The 17,512-nt window shown below is 35.4% G+C and overlaps 2 protein-coding genes across 2 annotated transcripts; both read left to right on the forward strand.

The window, feature by feature from the left end:
- Positions 1-8,318: 8,318 nt before the first annotated feature.
- LOC132186828 (zinc finger CCCH domain-containing protein 29-like) lies at positions 8,319-11,485 on the forward strand. The gene is made up of 2 exons (XM_059600917.1): positions 8,319-8,507; positions 9,082-11,485. Exon 2 carries the CDS (start codon positions 9,091-9,093, stop codon positions 11,158-11,160), a length of 2,070 nt encoding a protein of 689 aa, XP_059456900.1. The 5' UTR covers positions 8,319-8,507; positions 9,082-9,090; the 3' UTR covers positions 11,161-11,485.
- Positions 11,486-13,619: 2,134 nt separating this feature from the next.
- On the forward strand, positions 13,620-16,831 carry LOC132186917 (N-(5'-phosphoribosyl)anthranilate isomerase 1, chloroplastic-like). Its single transcript, XM_059601035.1, has 5 exons — positions 13,620-13,849; positions 14,977-15,039; positions 15,160-15,524; positions 15,605-15,768; positions 16,233-16,831. The coding sequence occupies exons 1-5, from the start codon at positions 13,840-13,842 to the stop codon at positions 16,456-16,458; spliced, it is 828 nt and encodes a 275-aa protein (XP_059457018.1). The 5' UTR covers positions 13,620-13,839; the 3' UTR covers positions 16,459-16,831.
- Positions 16,832-17,512: the final 681 nt, after the last annotated feature.

Here is a 17,512-nt window from a genome sequence, read left to right on the forward strand (position 1 = left end):
GGTCTTAACTATTACCATTCTTTTCGGCACCATCTTTCCAACACTACTCTTTCGGTTGATTAAATATCCATCTTAATTTTAATCACTAGCTTGCATGATCATCTTGTATGATCTAAGTTACATCGCAAGGATAATTAACTGTTGGAGCTTGACAGATCTCGACTAGTGCTTTAAATATATCTTGGTTAAATGTATCTAGCATACCATGTATCATAATCTGATGATGGATCTCTACTACTTAATCATTTTTATTCAAGATTCCTGTGAAAAGGATGGCCAAAAACACACGTCCCTTCTTTGTCCAAACAATTTTTAACACCATGGCTTATCGAAAAGCTTATCCTAAGTCGCCGCCATGACTTATCTCAAATTTTTAAGAGTAATGCTATATATCACATTTGTATTATACAACCATTTCAAAATACATATATGTCAATTTTAGCTAATTTTTTATTTTTTATTTTAAAAAAAAACACTAATCAAGGGGTCATGTCGTTAGATAACAATGTATCATTAATATTTACATGATTGAATTAACCTCGAGCATATTGAAGACTTAAACAATATAGGATTAAATGTAAACCTTATAGTCTGTATTATCCACTAGGGTAATTCGAACAAGCCTAGCTAGCATGTGGCATATATTGTCGTGTATCTTCTTTTTTTTTTTTTTTCTTTTTTTTTTTAAATATATATAGTAATCTATCGATCTTTTCAATTACAACAACCATACAAAAACGTCACATTAACCATAATTAAAGAAACACGAGCATTGACCAGAATTTGCGTTTCACACCCTGTGATTGGGACCATATCAATTGGTGCATGCATGATACCAATGAGATAAGCAATCGTGGAAATCATATTTCTTTAATACGCTTCTTTTGGGACTAGTAAATAGTAATGCTTTGACACGTTCAAGCACATGGTTTTCGTTAACCTGACGTAGATGCTCGAACCCAATTCATAATGGCTCCTGTTTTGAGTTTAATACCGTTCTCAAATCATCATTCTACCGTTTAGGTTGAATGAATTTTCTTCAATCATGAAAGAAGAATTTAGAATAAAGTAAAAGAACAGCAGGAAAGAGAGCCGAAAAAAGAACAGTCATACCTCAAAAAATCAAAATCTGTTTTCATCAAATTTCCGTCCACCCCCATTGGAGTACAAAAACACATGCTTATATAGACCTGACTCAATGACTAAACTCTAACCCTAATTTAACTTTGAGGTAAACCCATTTATTGAACTACAAAATAACACCCTTAACTCTCAGAAAATTAATCAAAACATAAATTAAATACAAATAACATAAATAAATTGGCTTAATTTACTTTTTTATTTAAGAAAAAAAAAACAATTGGTATATATAATAGTAATTAATGTGAGTGGGTACGTGTAATGTGAAATGAGGGGGAGCATTGTGCGCCACTTGTGCGCCATGATATGGACATGACAACTTGCACTGCGTACGACAGAGACATGCCGATTATCTATCGCTTAGTTTTAGCTGTCGACGACGTATGAGGATTCAACTCTGAACATTGAAAGCGAAACCACAAAGAGCACATGTTTCTTATGCTCAAACTTGGAACGATTGGACGGAGATATTCATCGAATAATTCAGTTGAAAGGGAATCCAAAATCGGATGTGTTCCTGCTGAGTGTACAGCAAATTATTGAGCCTTAATTAACCACACATGTTTCTTCTGTTCAATGGTTGAAACTTTCTTTGCTAACTTTGCGGATTAAACATTACATGGAGCCCATGTATTTAGATAGTGGGGTCTTCTGTTCAATAAAGTTTGTTTATTTAGACATAAGACCTATCAATGTATTTAGATTTAGTCTACATAGAACAGATCTACTCCTAAAATAAAATGTGCACACACATGGGTTGAATAGGAGGAGGTAGATATGTTTTTTATTGTTAGATTTTCAGTGTATTTACTATGTTCTACTTTTCATAACTTTTGGCTATATTTCTTTGTAAGAGGTTTACGCTCTGAATCTCTTATTATGGAATGAAGATGAAAGAATTCCCTAAAAAAAAAAAAAAAAAATTAATGGATATTTATTTTAACTTCAATCATGATTATGAGTAAATTACTAAACTGGTGTTATGATTTGACCTTGTAGTAAATAAATATAAATTAGATTATAAATAAATATCCTCATGTGGTAACAAAATGATTTGGTTTTTCCAAAAAAAAAAGGATTTGGTCTTACAAATTTCCATTATTTTTCAATCTATATATCCCTATCAAATTATAATTCCACTTTCAAATTTAAATAAAAAATAAAAATTGGGCCAAGATGGGTGGTGGCTACCCTCCAAACTAACTTTCTTTTGGGAGTGGTTCGGCCCTCAACAATGATTCAAGCACTCCATAACTTAATTTGAAAGTAAAACTATAATTAAGAAGACATTTTTTTGTTTAGAATTTTTTAGATAAAGAATACTAAAAAATAAATATCACTTTTGTAGATCTAAAATGAAGACTTAATTAGAAGATTCTAAACAATAAAAAAAAAAAAAAATGTCTTGCTAATTTTTAATTTATTTATTTTCGCTTGCATTACATGTAAGACTTCTTTATTTGTATTTGTATTTTTGTTTTTTTTTTTTTTGGGTATGTAAAGTAAGAGCGTAGATAAGAACAAAATTAGAACAAAGGCACATGGGCATTTTCCAAAAAGACAAAAAGAAAAAAGAAACAACAAAGACATGAACCTAACCCATAAATGACTTGTTCCCAGCAATCAAAGCTACCTTTGTACATGTTTTCAAGGTAGCTCAATCAAAGACACCTCATGAAGTGAAAGTTATGAGATAGAATCTCATTCTTCCATTTTCACTCTCTATGTGGACATGTAAAAAAAAGAAGAAAAAAAACCACTTTTGTACATGTTGGGTGCAGACCCATGGATAAAAGGCCTAGAACAAGTATTTATGCAAGCCCGGGGGAAAAATGGAAGTCCAATCATCTAGAGGTAAAAGCCATGTTCAAAGGGAACGTGGCCGAGCTTAAAGTGTCAAGCCAACCAATGAACGTGACTGAGCTAAGAGCACCAACCCACATTATGTATGAACGAGACCGAGACTTCAACAAGACCCCACGATCCAACGATCCCATGATTGCCACTATCCACGATTTCAACATTGTTCACACTGGATTCCTCGGGACCATGGGGGCCAAGAATTCAGGGGCATACTCGACCATAACCACTACTTAATGCCTGTAAAAGGGAAGCTCTTACCAAGTATCTAGTTAATTACTCTCAAAAGAATTCATTTGCTTTTTCTGTGAAAAACATTGATTGACTTAGGCATCGGAGCTATTTTCCACCGGTAGGGATGAAAACCCAGTCCCGGTTATTGGCCAAAAAGGGCAACCGGAACTGGGGCACCCAGTTTTTGATTTTTGAAAACCGGAACTGGGTACCTGGTTAACTGGTTATACAATAACCGGCCAATTCAGGTTGGTACTTGGATAACCGGTTTTTTTTTTATTTTTTTTTTATTTGCATTTTGAGCTTATTTTAGGTATTAGGCATATTTTTTGGGCTTAATTTAACCATTTTGTGCCCTTAAAAAAAAAAAAAAAAGACACAAAACAAAACAAAACAAAAACAATTAGCCTTAGCCCTAAAATTTCATTTTAAAAGCTTACATAGACTACATATATGATATATCAACCGATTCAACTACAAATCTCATTCTTATGAGATTAAACACTAAATAGTAAATAGTAAATATTAACATGTCAAAAACAAACCCGAAGAAAACAATAAAAACAAGTATATAAACAAAAAAATTAAAAATAATAATAAATATACTAAATTCGAAAATATATATAAAATTAAAAATATATTATTATTATTATTATTATTATATATACCCGGTTATAACCGGGTATTTAAAAACCCCAAAACTGATAACCTGAATTGGGCACCTTGGTTACCAATTTTTTCCCAACCGGTTTCTCAGTTTTTTTTTACACCCCTACCCGCCAGCCCCCTGACAAGCTCTTATCCTATTCTCATTATTTTGCAAATTGCATCTCTCTGATCGCTGAGTCACCCATCTCGAAAACTGTTCCAACAATAAAGTAAAACTTGATTTTTCATTTTATTATTATTTTTAACTAGAAAATTATTTCCAGTATTCGACAAGGATAGTGGGTCTAATGGCGAAGACCCGTAATCATCCATGGGCCAGAATAGGCTTTAAGTTATATATGTCTGAAGGCCCTTACTAGCCCGATCCAGATGACAAGACCCATGGATCCCATTTTCCAGCTCTTCCCGTTGGTCCCTAAGTCCGGTGATCATATTGAAGTGGCTCCAGATCAGCCCAAAGTAGGAATCCCCAACAAATATTTGCCCATTATCATATCATTCCAGCCTAGTCTTAACTCATGCAAAGCTCAATGTTAGGCCCATATGGGCTAACAAGTTCTACTGTTGTAAATGAACAATGGTGCTAACCCAATCTCATCTCGGACATGAATTTGCTCTATAAAATTGTCGTACTGTTTATTTATTTATTTTTTTGACATGTCCACACAAGGGTAGGAGGAAGGGAGATTCAAACTAGTGACTTCAGCTTTATTAGACATGGTCTACAATCGATTAAGTTACCCCTTAAGGACAATTGTCGTACGTCATTTGAGCATGTGAAAAATACATGTTTTTTTTTTTAATAGTTTTATTAAAAAATTTATATTTCTCACACGTTAATTAAGAAAAACACGCTGGTTTCGTTTGATTCGTAGGAAATTTATGTCCATCTTTCAAAAATCAACTAATTTTTGGCAGAATTTAATAAATCAAAGAAGAAGAAGAAGAATAAGAATAAGAAAGAAGCTACTAATCTAAAACATGATTGAAATAAAAACTCATCTAAAACAATCCGAGGGAAAGGAAAACTAGGATGATGCAGGATCTGATAAGTAAAAAAAATGAGAACAATTAAAGAAATAACTTGGCAAAGATCAGAGCCACACCAATTTTGCACCAAGAATGATTATGGTGTCTCCCCAGTATAAATAACTTCACAATTGAAATGATAGATAAACTGAAATAGTCTAAATACTAAAATAAGGCAATTCTTTTCTATTGAACTTCTAGGTCTCCTTCAATTCCCCCTTTTTAAAGAACTATATTTTCCAATTCAATCTCAATAAAAATCTCTAAGGCACGTTGAAGAGTCATTCCTTCGCAGGTACTCTTGGTCTTATCTTATCCACACCCACGGGGTGTTGGACTTATTCTACAAGTTGGTCTCGTTGCCTGCTTCATTATATCTGACTTCAACAATATTTTCCCTTGAATGTCTTAAACAAACCAAAAGGACAACATCTTGATTGCTTCTTTTTTTTTTTTTTTTTTTTTTTTTTTTCAAGTTGGTTAATAAGGACAAGTTCTCCTCTAAATTGGATTGGAGAAAATTTTTCTAACCTAGTTTACAAAAATGACATGTATCCTTTATTTGTGAAAAATATATATTTTTTTTAATTGTAAGGACAAAATTGAATGAATATTTACTAAAAAGTCATGTACTTTTCACATATTATTTAAAAAGTATGAATGGACATATGTTATTTTTAAAAACGAGGTTGAAGGTCCTTAATTTAATTGCACTTTTACATAAACTAGAGAAAATTGGCAATAGTTAAAACCGACATGATTTTTTTTAGGGTTAAATACTAAATTAGTCCCTGGGGTTTTACAACTTTATTTTTTCCCCCTGTGGTTTCATTTTTATCACAGGAGGTCCATGTGGTTTTGATAAGTGACCAAATTAGTCCATCCGTTAGTTGACCGTTAGTTGACTGTACGGACTGACACGTGGACCAATCAAACGTCGACACGTGGCACATATATTAATTTTTTTTTTAATTAAAAAAAATATATTAAAAAAAAAGAAGAAAAAAAAGAAAATCGGGAAGAAACTGGGCTCCTACACCCCTGTATTTGTGGTTCTAATCTTCATGGCGGCCTGGCCACCCCCCACCGGTGCTGGATGGGTGGCCGGCACTGGACTAGGTGGCTCTCCCCTGGCCCTTGGTGGTCAAACCACCTCTCCACCGGGTGGCCGCCACCCCATCCGGCCGGCTGGGTTAGCCACCCCAAATTGCCAAGCCACACCCCTCTTCGATTTTTTTTTTTTTTTAATTAAAAAAAACATTTTTAATTAAAAAAAATTAAAAAAATTAATATACGTGCCAACGGTCGACGTCTGATTGGTCCACGTGTCAGTTTAACGGTCAACTAACGGTCAACTAACGGATAGACTAATTTGGTCACTTATCAAAACCACAGGGACCTCCTGTGATAAAAATGAAACCCTAGGGAGAAAAAAATAAAGTTGTGAAACCACAGGGACTTTTGGAGTATTTAACCCTTTTTTTTATTTTATTTTTTCCAAAAAGGTTACAGCACCTTTACATTGAAAGATTGCCTAACTATGACCTGTCAATGAGTTGATCCCAATACATTCTTTATCACTCTGACTCGAACCTGAACTTTATATAAGTTTCATGTGAACCCAACAAATATGGAATGGTATCACACATTATATAAAAATATAAATTAAAATAAATACTGTCCATATGTTTGTCCACTTTATCCACATTCCACAAAATCAAAAAGGATAATGGAGTGTTTTAAAATAGGAGCAACACTATGTCACATATCAATTTAAAGTGTGATTTTTAGTATTATTCATTGAAAGAAAAAAAGAAAAAAATAATGCTAAAAATTACACTTTTATCATATTTTCTGACAATGCCGATCCACAACTGTGTCTCCATTGCTTCCTCCGCCATGCCATTTGTTGGGGTTTCTATTATGGGATCTTATCTTCTATGTATTTATGTTTCTAGCTAGTATCTTGTGCTAACCTTTTTTAATTTTTAATTTTTAATTTTTTTTTTTTTTTTTACAGAGCTTTCATTCTTTCCATTGATCACTTATGGTCATGAATGGTTGTTTAAGCTGACTATTGATGGTTGTGCTGTTAATTCTTTGGAGTTTTGTTTCGTTTACAAAAATTTGTCTACCTTAACCACTATTGTTGGTGGTATCAATTACTTTGATAGGCCAGATCATTTATTCAATCAATTTCTAACTCTTCTCAAGAAGGCTTTGTCGCCTCAGTAGTTTTTGTTTTTGGTAATTCTCATTTCCTCTTCTTCGCATTGAATAGAACAAAAAAAAAAAAAAGATATAATAGTGATGCAATAAAAATGTCATTTTAACAAAAAAAAAAAACTTATTTATACAGCCACATCAGCATCCTTTTACTCGTTTAAAAAAAATAAAATGCTAAGTGTCAATAAGTTTTTTATATTTACTTATATTATCTTATAAATTCAATAGATTAATCATTAAATTTATAAGATTTATTATTAACTTACGTAAAATTTACATAAATTCACAAATTTAATAATTAAATTTTAAAAAAATATTAACATCTATAATTCCTCCTTTAAGAAAACGTTGTTACTGTTTGATGGGATGACAGGTAATGAGATGAGAGTCATGAGAGGCAACTTCGAGCGTCCATAGTGGAAGGATGAGTCAGAGAGTATCCTGTCGCGGTGTCAAATGGTGTCACCCACCAACACAGAAAGCCAACGCGTTCAAACCTCAAGACTTTCAAATCTCTTTCTCCTTGTCAGGTGTCACCCAGACTCACCCTTCCTCCCACTCTCGTCCACATCTCTAAGCTTATCTTCTACTCGCGCTCAAAGCGAGCTAATGCACCTTCAGACAACTTATTAAGTGAATAAAAGAATAATATATTAAATATAGTAGCTAAAATAAGAGGCGAGATGCATCTACTTTAAAAATAAATATGATAGCAGACTTAATGGATATTAGGATCCCTTATAATTATAAATAAATAGTATAACATATCAGTTTTTTAAGCGTTTTAATGCCTAAAAATAGCTTAAATTATGTAATTTGACAATTTAAAAAAAACTATAAGAAATTTGATCAGACTTAATACTCAAATTCTTAAACTATATTATCAAATATTTTTGGAAGCAAATTCGACATTTATTATGAATAATAAAAAAAATTCGACAGAACAAATTCACCAAATTGACCGATGGACGGGGGAGGAGAAAACGCCCGTCAGCGCGCGTGAAATAGGGATACGTGACGGGAAACCCGTAAAGGCCGTCAGATACACGTTGAAGGAGGCGTTGCGAATTTGACTCGAATTTGAATTTCATTTGGGATTAATTTCTCAATAAACAAAACCAAGCCTCCTAGTTGGAGCTTTGACTTTGACCAGTAAGGAAAGCAAGGAAAGAGCGAAGAAGAAAAGTCTCACTTTCCCCTCTCCTTCCGAGTCCTTGGCCTTCAAGAAACACATAAAAAGGACCGCCTCGTCTCTCCTCGTATATCACGCTTCGCAAGCGAGGTCTTCTTAGAAAAACCGAAGTTTTTCTGCAATTCTCATACACCCAGATCGCACAACGTAGTCAAAGGTATGTTATTGTTTGATTTTGGTGAAATAATTAAGTGTTGGTTTTGATGGTTTAAGTTGATCTGTGAAGTTTTGTTGAATTTGGGTTGTTCTGATGGATTTTTTTTCCGGAAAAAAATCGTGGGGCTCGAGTTTTTGGGACTAAAGTTTGGAATTTTGATTCAGTACCGTTCTAGTTTGGAATTTTGTACTCTAGTTTTCAGTTTTTTTTTTTTTTTGTTCTCCTAAAGGTTTTGAAAGAAAAAGAGTATTCTGTAGGAGACCAATTCTCAGGCTTAGACTTGGAACACGGCTGACACGTTCTGAATTTCGTTATTCTGCTTTTAATTTCTCGATTTGTTAGTTTAGTCTCTGTTTGTTTGGTTATAAGTAAGATTTTGTTGTAATACTAGTATTTCTGTGTTTGTGATTTATGAACGAGGAAAATTTACTTCAAGTTTCGCATATAGGTTTTGGGCAGGGGTTATCGAGTTGGGATGCTATTTTTCTTGATATTTCTATCATAATCTAGAATTTGTTTTACCTTTTTTTGTTGTTGTAAGGAATGCTAAATTACTCTTTGTTAAATTTTTCAGGACTTGGATATGTGTCCTGGTTCAAAGAGTAGACTTTCTTCCAGAAGCGTTGCCATGGAAGGCGAATTTCAGAAACAGAGAGATGGGTTTTTCTGTGACTGCTCGGTTTTGCTTGAATTGTCTGCTACCGATGATCTCGAGGCCTTCAGGAGTGAAGTAGAAGAGAAGGGTTTCGATGTCAACGAGGCAAGCTTTTGGTATGGTAGAAGAATTGGGTCGAAGAAGATGGCGTTTGAAGAGAGGACACCTCTTATGATTGCTGCCATGTTTGGTAGCGCTAAGGTTTTGAAGTATGTAATTGAGACTACCAAGGTTGATGTCAACAGGGTTTGTGGTTCGGATAAGGTCACTGCGCTCCACTGTGCTGTTGCTGGTGGTACCAATTCTTCACTTCTGATTGTTAAGCTCTTGCTTGATGCATCCGCTGATGCTAATTGTGTTAATGCCAATGGAAATAAGCCTGTTGATTTGATTGGCCGTGCGTTGAAGTCATCCTCCAATTCAAGAAGGAAGGCGATGGAGTTGTTGCTAAATGGCGATAATTCAGTGGGGGAAGGTGATCGAACTGTGAACCAAGAGGAAGCGCAGCAGAAGATGGCCATGCCTCAGTTATCGAAGGAAGGAGCTGAGAAGAAAGAATACCCTGTCGACGTGTCCTTGCCCGACATAAACAACGGGATATATGGGACGGATGAGTTTAGGATGTATACTTTCAAGGTGAAGCCTTGCTCAAGGGCATACACCCATGATTGGACAGAGTGTCCCTTTGTCCATCCCGGGGAGAATGCGAGGAGAAGAGACCCACGGAAGTACCCCTATAGCTGTGTTCCTTGCCCAGAATTCCGGAAAGGGACATGCCAAAAGGCGGATGCTTGTGAGTATGCACATGGTGTTTTTGAATCCTGGCTTCATCCTGCCCAATACCGAACCCGGCTTTGCAAGGATGAGATGGGGTGCTCGCGCAAAGTCTGCTTCTTTGCTCACAAGCCTGAAGAATTGCGCCCCTTATATGCTTCCACAGGTTCAGCGATGCCTTCACCAAAGTCCCATTCAGCTGGTGCAATAGACATGACAATGATGAGTCCATTGGCTCTCAGTTCGTCATCTTCGCCGATGCCTACCACTTCAACACCACCCATGTCTCCCCTGGCAGCCGCTTCATCTCCCAAGAGTGGGAACTTGTGGCAAAACAAAATTAATCTCACTCCTCCTGCCTTGCAGCTCCCAGGTAGCCGGCTAAAGACTGCTTTGAGTGCTCGGGATTTGGATTTGGAGATGGAATTGCTTGGGCTAGAAAGTTATGCTAGCCACCACCAGCAGCAGCAGCAATTGATTGACGAGATAAATCGTCTCTCGTCGCCGTCCCCCTGGAATAAGGAGTTCAGCAGGATTGGAGATTTGAAACCTAACAACCTTGATGATGTTTTTGGATCTCTCGATTCTTCCATGTTGTCCCAATTGCAAGGACTTTCACTAAAATCCTCGACACCAACCCAGTTGCAATCTCCACAACCCAGTTACAATCGCCAGAACATGAACCAACTTCGTGCAAGCTACCCAACCAATCTCTCTTCCTCTCCGGTGAGAAAACCCTCATCCTTTGGGTTTGACTCATCTGCTGCAGTTGCAGCAGCAGTGATGAATTCCAGGTCTGCAGCCTTTGCAAAGCGAAGCCAGAGTTTTGTTGATCGTGGAGCAGGGAACCATCGTGGGTTTACTGCTGCTGGCACTGCTGCTGGCAACTCTGTATCTACCGTGTCCTCTGGTCTTTCAGATTGGAGCTCACCCACTGGGAAATTGGATTGGGGCATTCAAGGAGATGAGCTGAGCAAGCTCAAGAAGTCTGCTTCTTTTGGGTTCCGAGACAACAATGTGGCAACAACTAGAACCTTCATGCCATCTGCAGTTGATGAGCCAGACGTCTCTTGGGTTAATTCCCTGGTTAAAGATGTTTCTCATGACAGTTCTGGGCTGTTTCGCAAAGAGCAGCAGCAGTATAATCATGTTAAAGGGGGTCATGAGATGATTCCACCGTGGGTTGAGCAGCTGTACATAGAGCAGGAGCAGATGGTGGCATAAGGAAAACATCTCTGCCTAATTTGCTCCTACATTATATTGACGAAGCTTGATATTCTTTGAATTTATTTATTTTTGTCTATTTAGTATTCAATAATTGTATTTAGAGATAGGAGAAGTGAGAAAGGCCATAGAGAAACGAATTTCAGGTCAATCAAGGCCTATAAATTTGTGCAGGAAAAACCTGTTCCTGCTAGGTTAGTTAGAATATTGAGAAAGATCGATGGAGCAAAGATGGTGATTTTTTATTTATTTATATCATATTCTTGTATTTTTTACCCTCTCCTTTGAGGGTCTATTTATTAATATTGAAATGATACACGAATCAGTGGCAAGAAAGTAGTTTGTGTATCCATGAACAAATTGTGAACATTCATTTGGAAAATGTATGTATACCTTTCTTCGTGCCTTATTTCGTTCTGATAGACTCTTATGGTTTTCTTAAATCTTTGTTTGAATGCTAACATCTTTGCTGGTATTTTTTCTTATACACTTCCATGTATACTGTGATTGCGCCTCTTTGTGCTCTCTAACGTATCTACTTCAAAAACAAAACAGATTCTTTTCATCTCTTACTTATCTCTTAAAAATTCCGAAGAAATTGTTTTTGGGTACAAGACACTGATAAAGGTAAAAATAGTGATTGGTTCGTAGCTCCTAGCTCACTGCACTTCCAAAGCCAAAGTCTGGAAATGCTGATTACTAGATCATGAAATTTTGTCGAGTTTGGCTCCAAACCTGCTTACTTTTTGTTACTTTACACCATTGAAGGACAGTGGGAGATAACCAAGCCAATGGCGCACTGAAATTTAGTGGGCACTGATGGCCAAATTTTGTATGAATTTGTTGTCCCATCAAAAACAACACTGCATATATGTCTATCAAACCTTAAGAAAAGACATTAACAAACACCTAATGCAGATTTCACCTACATCTTACATTAGTCGTTCTTGGTACAAATTACAGAATAAATGTGTTTTGTAGTTAGCATTACCCTTAGTCTCTACCAACTCCCTAGCTGCCAGAAGTATCATTAGGCAAACGACTAAAGTTCTTGTTTTTGTACAAGTAACTGCACAACTATTTATAAAAATAAGCAACAAAATTTGATAGATAAATTTAATTGTTTAATAATTTATATAAAATACATAAAAAAAAATTGTAATAAAAGCAATAATATTCCTAACAATACTTTTGTTAACCCGGACAAATTCTATCACGGAGTCTAATTTACATAATCTTTTCTACTTGTCTTCATATATTGTACTCTATTTGAAAAAAAAAAAAAAAAAAGTGTACTATTTGTTTGGTGGACAGTTGATCCTACTTAAATAAAGAGAAATTATTTCATAATTTAAATTATATTTTAAAGCATTTAACCGTATATATAATATCACATTATTTAAATTTTATTAAATAATATGACAACACAAATAACATACAACTGAAATAAAGAGAATCTTCTTCCGAGAATTAGAGGGTTGTATAAGACAAGAAGGGTCTAACCTTTTATTTGTTAATTCAAAAAAATGTAAAAAATTAATATTTGAAATAATTAATTTATTTAAGCGTGACTATAATAGCCTATGTCGTATTCTATATCTATCTCCGAACATGAAATAGCGCGTGGGCCCAAACTTTTTGACCCCCGTCTTTCTTTAGTCGCTCCACGAGAGAATATGTTACAAGCATGAGCTGGGGTTTATGATTGAGCCGCCCACGAGGTTAATTCTCGACCATACGGTAACCTATGATTTTTTTTTTTTTTGAGGTATACAATTATTAAAATATAATATGATTGCACTTGGAAAGAAGCTTCTTTCAAGCTTCTTGCTGTCAACTTGTACCCCTGGCGTTTGTGATGCCCCCAATACAACATTATCAACAATTCAACATGCTGAAAGAGATTCTTGTTGAAGGGATAGGTTGAACTGACCCTTATTATAAATTGAATAGATTTTTTCTAGTCTAATTTATTAAATTAATGTGTTTAGAATATACAAGAATTATATATTATAGTAAAAATGTATATGGGAATTAAAAATATATATGAAAATTATATTTATTTTAAACACATGTCAATTCAATATGTTGAATTGATATGTTATGTTCCAACTCTATTTGCCACATGGTACAATTACTTAAAAAAATAATTATTTTACTCGTTTTTAATTTTTATTTATATTTGTAATTTGAAGTACCTATGTCATATGACACGTACAATTGACACATGTCATGTTAAATGAGAACTTAATTGATTAGTCTGACGTGTAATACTTCTAATTAATTAGGTTTTCGGTACAAATCGAAGTGCTTTGGATAAATTTGGTGTATGGGGTTGGGGAGAACATATCGTATTAGCAACTTTAAGTTTTGGGCCAAAAGTTTAGCCCACAGCCTAACTAAAAACCCATTGAAATGGTTCCCGAATATCTGGGGCCTGGGGGGCGCCAAAGCAAACCTGATTATGTAACGTTGTATTTGAGCCAGCCCAACCAAAGGTGTTCTGTTTTCCTTTTCTGGTAATGTATGCGCACGTCACAAGTGGTCGATTGGGTGCATTGAGACAAAAATCGACCATCGCCTTCCTTTTCAGCTATCTTTGCTCCTTTCTTCTTCTACTTCCAAGCTCTCGGCACCGGCGCCTCCTGAAAGCACGTTGCAATTTGCTCGGAAAAGAATATGCTTTCAGGTCTCTTTCTCTCTCTCTCTCTCTCTCTTCATGTGTGTGTGTTATTGCATTGCACGTTAACTACTTGGTGAATTTCCTCAGAGAGATATTTTGTATAGTTTATAATGCTGTTTGGTAACTCGAGTTCTTTATGTTTCATTGAACCTTCAAGATATCCATAAGTTTGATGTCAAGCTCTCGCTATATATTATACTGTTCCAAAGGCATTTTCGATGATATTCTTGGTCGTAGACTCGTAGTAGTCTCACTCTTCAATCTGTTCTAGGTGGTGAATATGTTGAAGGCATTTTTTTCGTTGGGATAATTTTTTTTTTTTTTTTTTTCCTTCTCTGTATGATTACATCAATGGAAAGTGAGATGGGTTGCTTTTCTGTAAAAGAAGAACTTTGCTAGTTGTTGATGGCTTTTTAGTTGTAGTTTAAACATTGTGACTGCCAGGATCATTGATCATTGATCTTTTTGGCTTTTGACTCTTCTTTCTTTCAAATCTTTTTTTCTTGGTTGTGTCTTTTTTCCTTGGAAATATCCATATATGTGTCACGTATCCAGTTACCAATGAGTCCATGACTTTCACCATATTTTATGGTGGTCAGAATCTCGACTCTCAGTTGCAACTTGCAATATCGGCTTTCCAACATCAAAGTCTCCTGCCTTAACACTGGGCTATGCTGGGGACTCTTATGGACCCATAGATGCGCTTAAGGAGCAGGGAGGCCTCCTGCTAGTCCTCGGCAAAATAAGCTATCTTATATTTCCATAACCATGATGGATCACTGGCTTATTTGTTGCTTACCCTTTATGTTTTTTGGTAATACATTGTTGTTTAGTCTAATTACGGCTTATCTATCCCCACTTCATTAGGTTGGGGACCTCTGGTGTTTAAGGTAAGGCTACCCAGACGTGTAGTTGACTGCTTTGTGTAAATTCATATATCTATGTTGATCTCAGTCGTCGTTTATAATAGCTAACTAAAGCATTGTAGTTTTTATGTGATGAAAGATGTAAGTAAGTTGCATTATTAGAATTCAGTCAAGCAACAGTAATCATTTTGCTTTACATAATCTGTATGATGGTGGCTGGAATACATTTGACCTGAGGTCTTCACCTTAAGTATCTTATGTTTGCAGGGCTAACTATTGGAAGCCACTTTCAGCCGAAGGTTGTAAATTTGCACAGAAGGCAAATCACTGGTACTATTTTATTTTCTCATTCCTTATGTTTGCTTTACGGCATATACAAGATAAGTGTTTGTTAATATGAGTGGCTTCATGGATGTTGAAAATATGATTATCTCTCAACTGTACTTGCAGGTGTAAAGCAGGGAGAACTGAACTTGTCAAGAATTAGGTTATATCCAAAGAATAAAATTAGTTGCAAGTTTTGCCAGTCAGAAAATGTCTCCTTCAGTCCTGAGGAACATGAAAAGAAGAGGCATTTGGTTAAAATGTGTGGGATTACATCAGCTAAAGATGCTGCAATGGCAGCAGAAGCTGGTGCTGATTTCATTGGGATGATTATTTGGCCCAACTCAAAACGCTCTGTTTCACTTTCGGTTGCCAAGGAGATTTCGAAAGTTGCAAGGGAATATGGGGCAAAGCCTGTTGGAGTGTTTGTGGATGACGACACAGACACCATATTAAGAGCTTCTGATTCTTCAAATCTTGAATATGTGCAGGTATAAATTTGTCTGATCTGCATCACCTTGCATATAGTATAATAAATTAGTTAGCATTGTAATGCTTTGAGATGATGCAGCTTCATGGAAATGGTTCTCGAGCTGCTTTTCCAGTTTTAGTGCAAGAAAAACGAATAATATATGTTCTTCATGCAAATGAAGATGGAGACCTTCTAAACCAAATTTCTGATGACGAATGCTCCCTAGTCGATTGGATTCTTGTGGATAGTGCAAAGGGTGGCAGGTAAGAAATATTGTCTCTTCATCCGGTTCGATTATTGCACTTCATTTTGTATGATCATGCATTTATATGGAGATGATTGAATTATATCATGCAATTATTCTAGTTCCTGATTCATTGGTTTTGATTTGTCATCTCTAACCGACCAAAAAATATCCATGTTTTGAGAGTTGGCTGCTTTTGGGCATATAGTTGGGACAGTTTTTGCAGATATAATATGGAGATATAGTTAAAACAAAACAAGAAATTGTCTGGTGTGTCTAGTCAGAAAGTAAATTTCAAATTGAATAGTTATTATTACCTGCCACCCTAAGAGATCCTTCTGCTCTGTTCTGACTGTCAACTTGCTTAACATGCCTACTTCTTAGCAACTTAAAATAGATAAATGTTATTTTAAATCTTTCTTTCTGCGCAAGAATATAATATAAACTTTTGGTTTTGCTTGATCATAACATATATGCCTTCAGTGGCAAAGGATTCAATTGGGCCCAGTTTAAGCTACCAATAATTAGAAGCAAACATGGGTGGCTCTTGGCTGGAGGGATCAACCCTGAGAATGTTTGTGAAGCTCTTTCTACTCTCCAACCTCAAGGGATTGATGTTAGTAGTGGTATCTGTGCCTCAGATGGTATCCGGAAAGACCAATTGCGAATATCTTCCTTTATGAGTGCCGTAAATTCTACACACTACTGAAGGATAATAACAAAATGATTCAGAACGTCAAGATTTGAATTGTGATGGTGTTGTCAGCTCCATTTAGTTGGAAGTTTTGAGCCATTGAAAGGTGAAGAAATTCCCCCTTCCCCCCTCTCTTTTCTTGAATAAAATTAGTTTATGAGTTTCTGAATTGTGAATGTAATAAACCCATCTTTGCTAATGTTCGTGTAAGGGAAAGATGGTCTTGGTTAAATCTGCAAATACTAATAAAGTAGTTCTGATGATATCAGATTTCCTTGTAAAATAAGAAGTAAATTATTGTAGTAGCGTCGGGTTGGGGCAGCAGAAGAGCCTCCAACCCCTGACGAGTTAAATAAAGGATTTTGTATGAGAGAGATGAAATAGAGAGAATTTTCTTTGAGGGAGAGAGGGGTGGACCAAGTGTAGCCTTGGAGTTCAAGCACCCCAAAATTTTAGAAATCTTCCTTTTTTTTTTCATTTTTTTTTTAGTTTTATTTTTTTCCTTAAAAATTTATTTTTTACCTCCCAATAAATCTTTTTTTTTTAATTGCTTTTTTGCTTTATTTATTTATTTTAGTTTTGTCACCCTAAACTTGAAATCTTTCGCGACAGAAAGATGACGTACTTAAGTTTTGAGACGAGGGATCTTTTATATGAGGCTTCTTTAGGGATTTTTTTGAGCTTGTGTGAGAGTGGGCCTTTAATGGGCCTCAGGCTTAATTTTGTCCTAATCATTACCAAAAATAGAAAAAAAAGTTGTTATTTGTTGAAACCCACGGAAAAAGATATGAATTTGTGATTTGTCCCCCACCAGATTTACTAAAATGACGTGAATTCTTGTCCAACGTTAGTGTTTTGAACTTAACCAAAAAGAAAAAGTTTAGGAAAACTACTATTACTCTTTCGAATGCATACTCAATTTGTAATCATCCCATCAAATTTTAAAAAGTAATAATTAACTCTCCTAAATTATCCAGCAATTTCAATTTCCTAAATTATCTACAAAAAAAAAAAAAAAAACCAACAAATGGGACAAACTAAAAGTGCAGAACAACAAATGGAGATTTCC

The sequence above is a fragment of the Corylus avellana genome, chromosome ca7 (assembly GCF_901000735.1).
Source record: "Corylus avellana chromosome ca7, CavTom2PMs-1.0".
Classification (NCBI taxonomy): domain Eukaryota; kingdom Viridiplantae; phylum Streptophyta; class Magnoliopsida; order Fagales; family Betulaceae; genus Corylus; species Corylus avellana.

Coding starts and splice junctions, on each gene's coding strand:
- LOC132186917 (XM_059601035.1), top strand. Junction 15,040..15,159: donor GCACAGAAGGCAAATCACTG/GTACTATTTTAT, acceptor CTGTACTTGCAG/GTGTAAAGCAGGGAGAACTG. Junction 15,769..16,232: donor GATAGTGCAAAGGGTGGCAG/GTAAGAAATATT, acceptor ATATGCCTTCAG/TGGCAAAGGATTCAATTGGG.
- LOC132186828 (XM_059600917.1), top strand. CDS start 9,091: ATGTGTCCTGGTTCAAAGAGTAGACTTTCTTCCAGAAGCGTTGCCATG.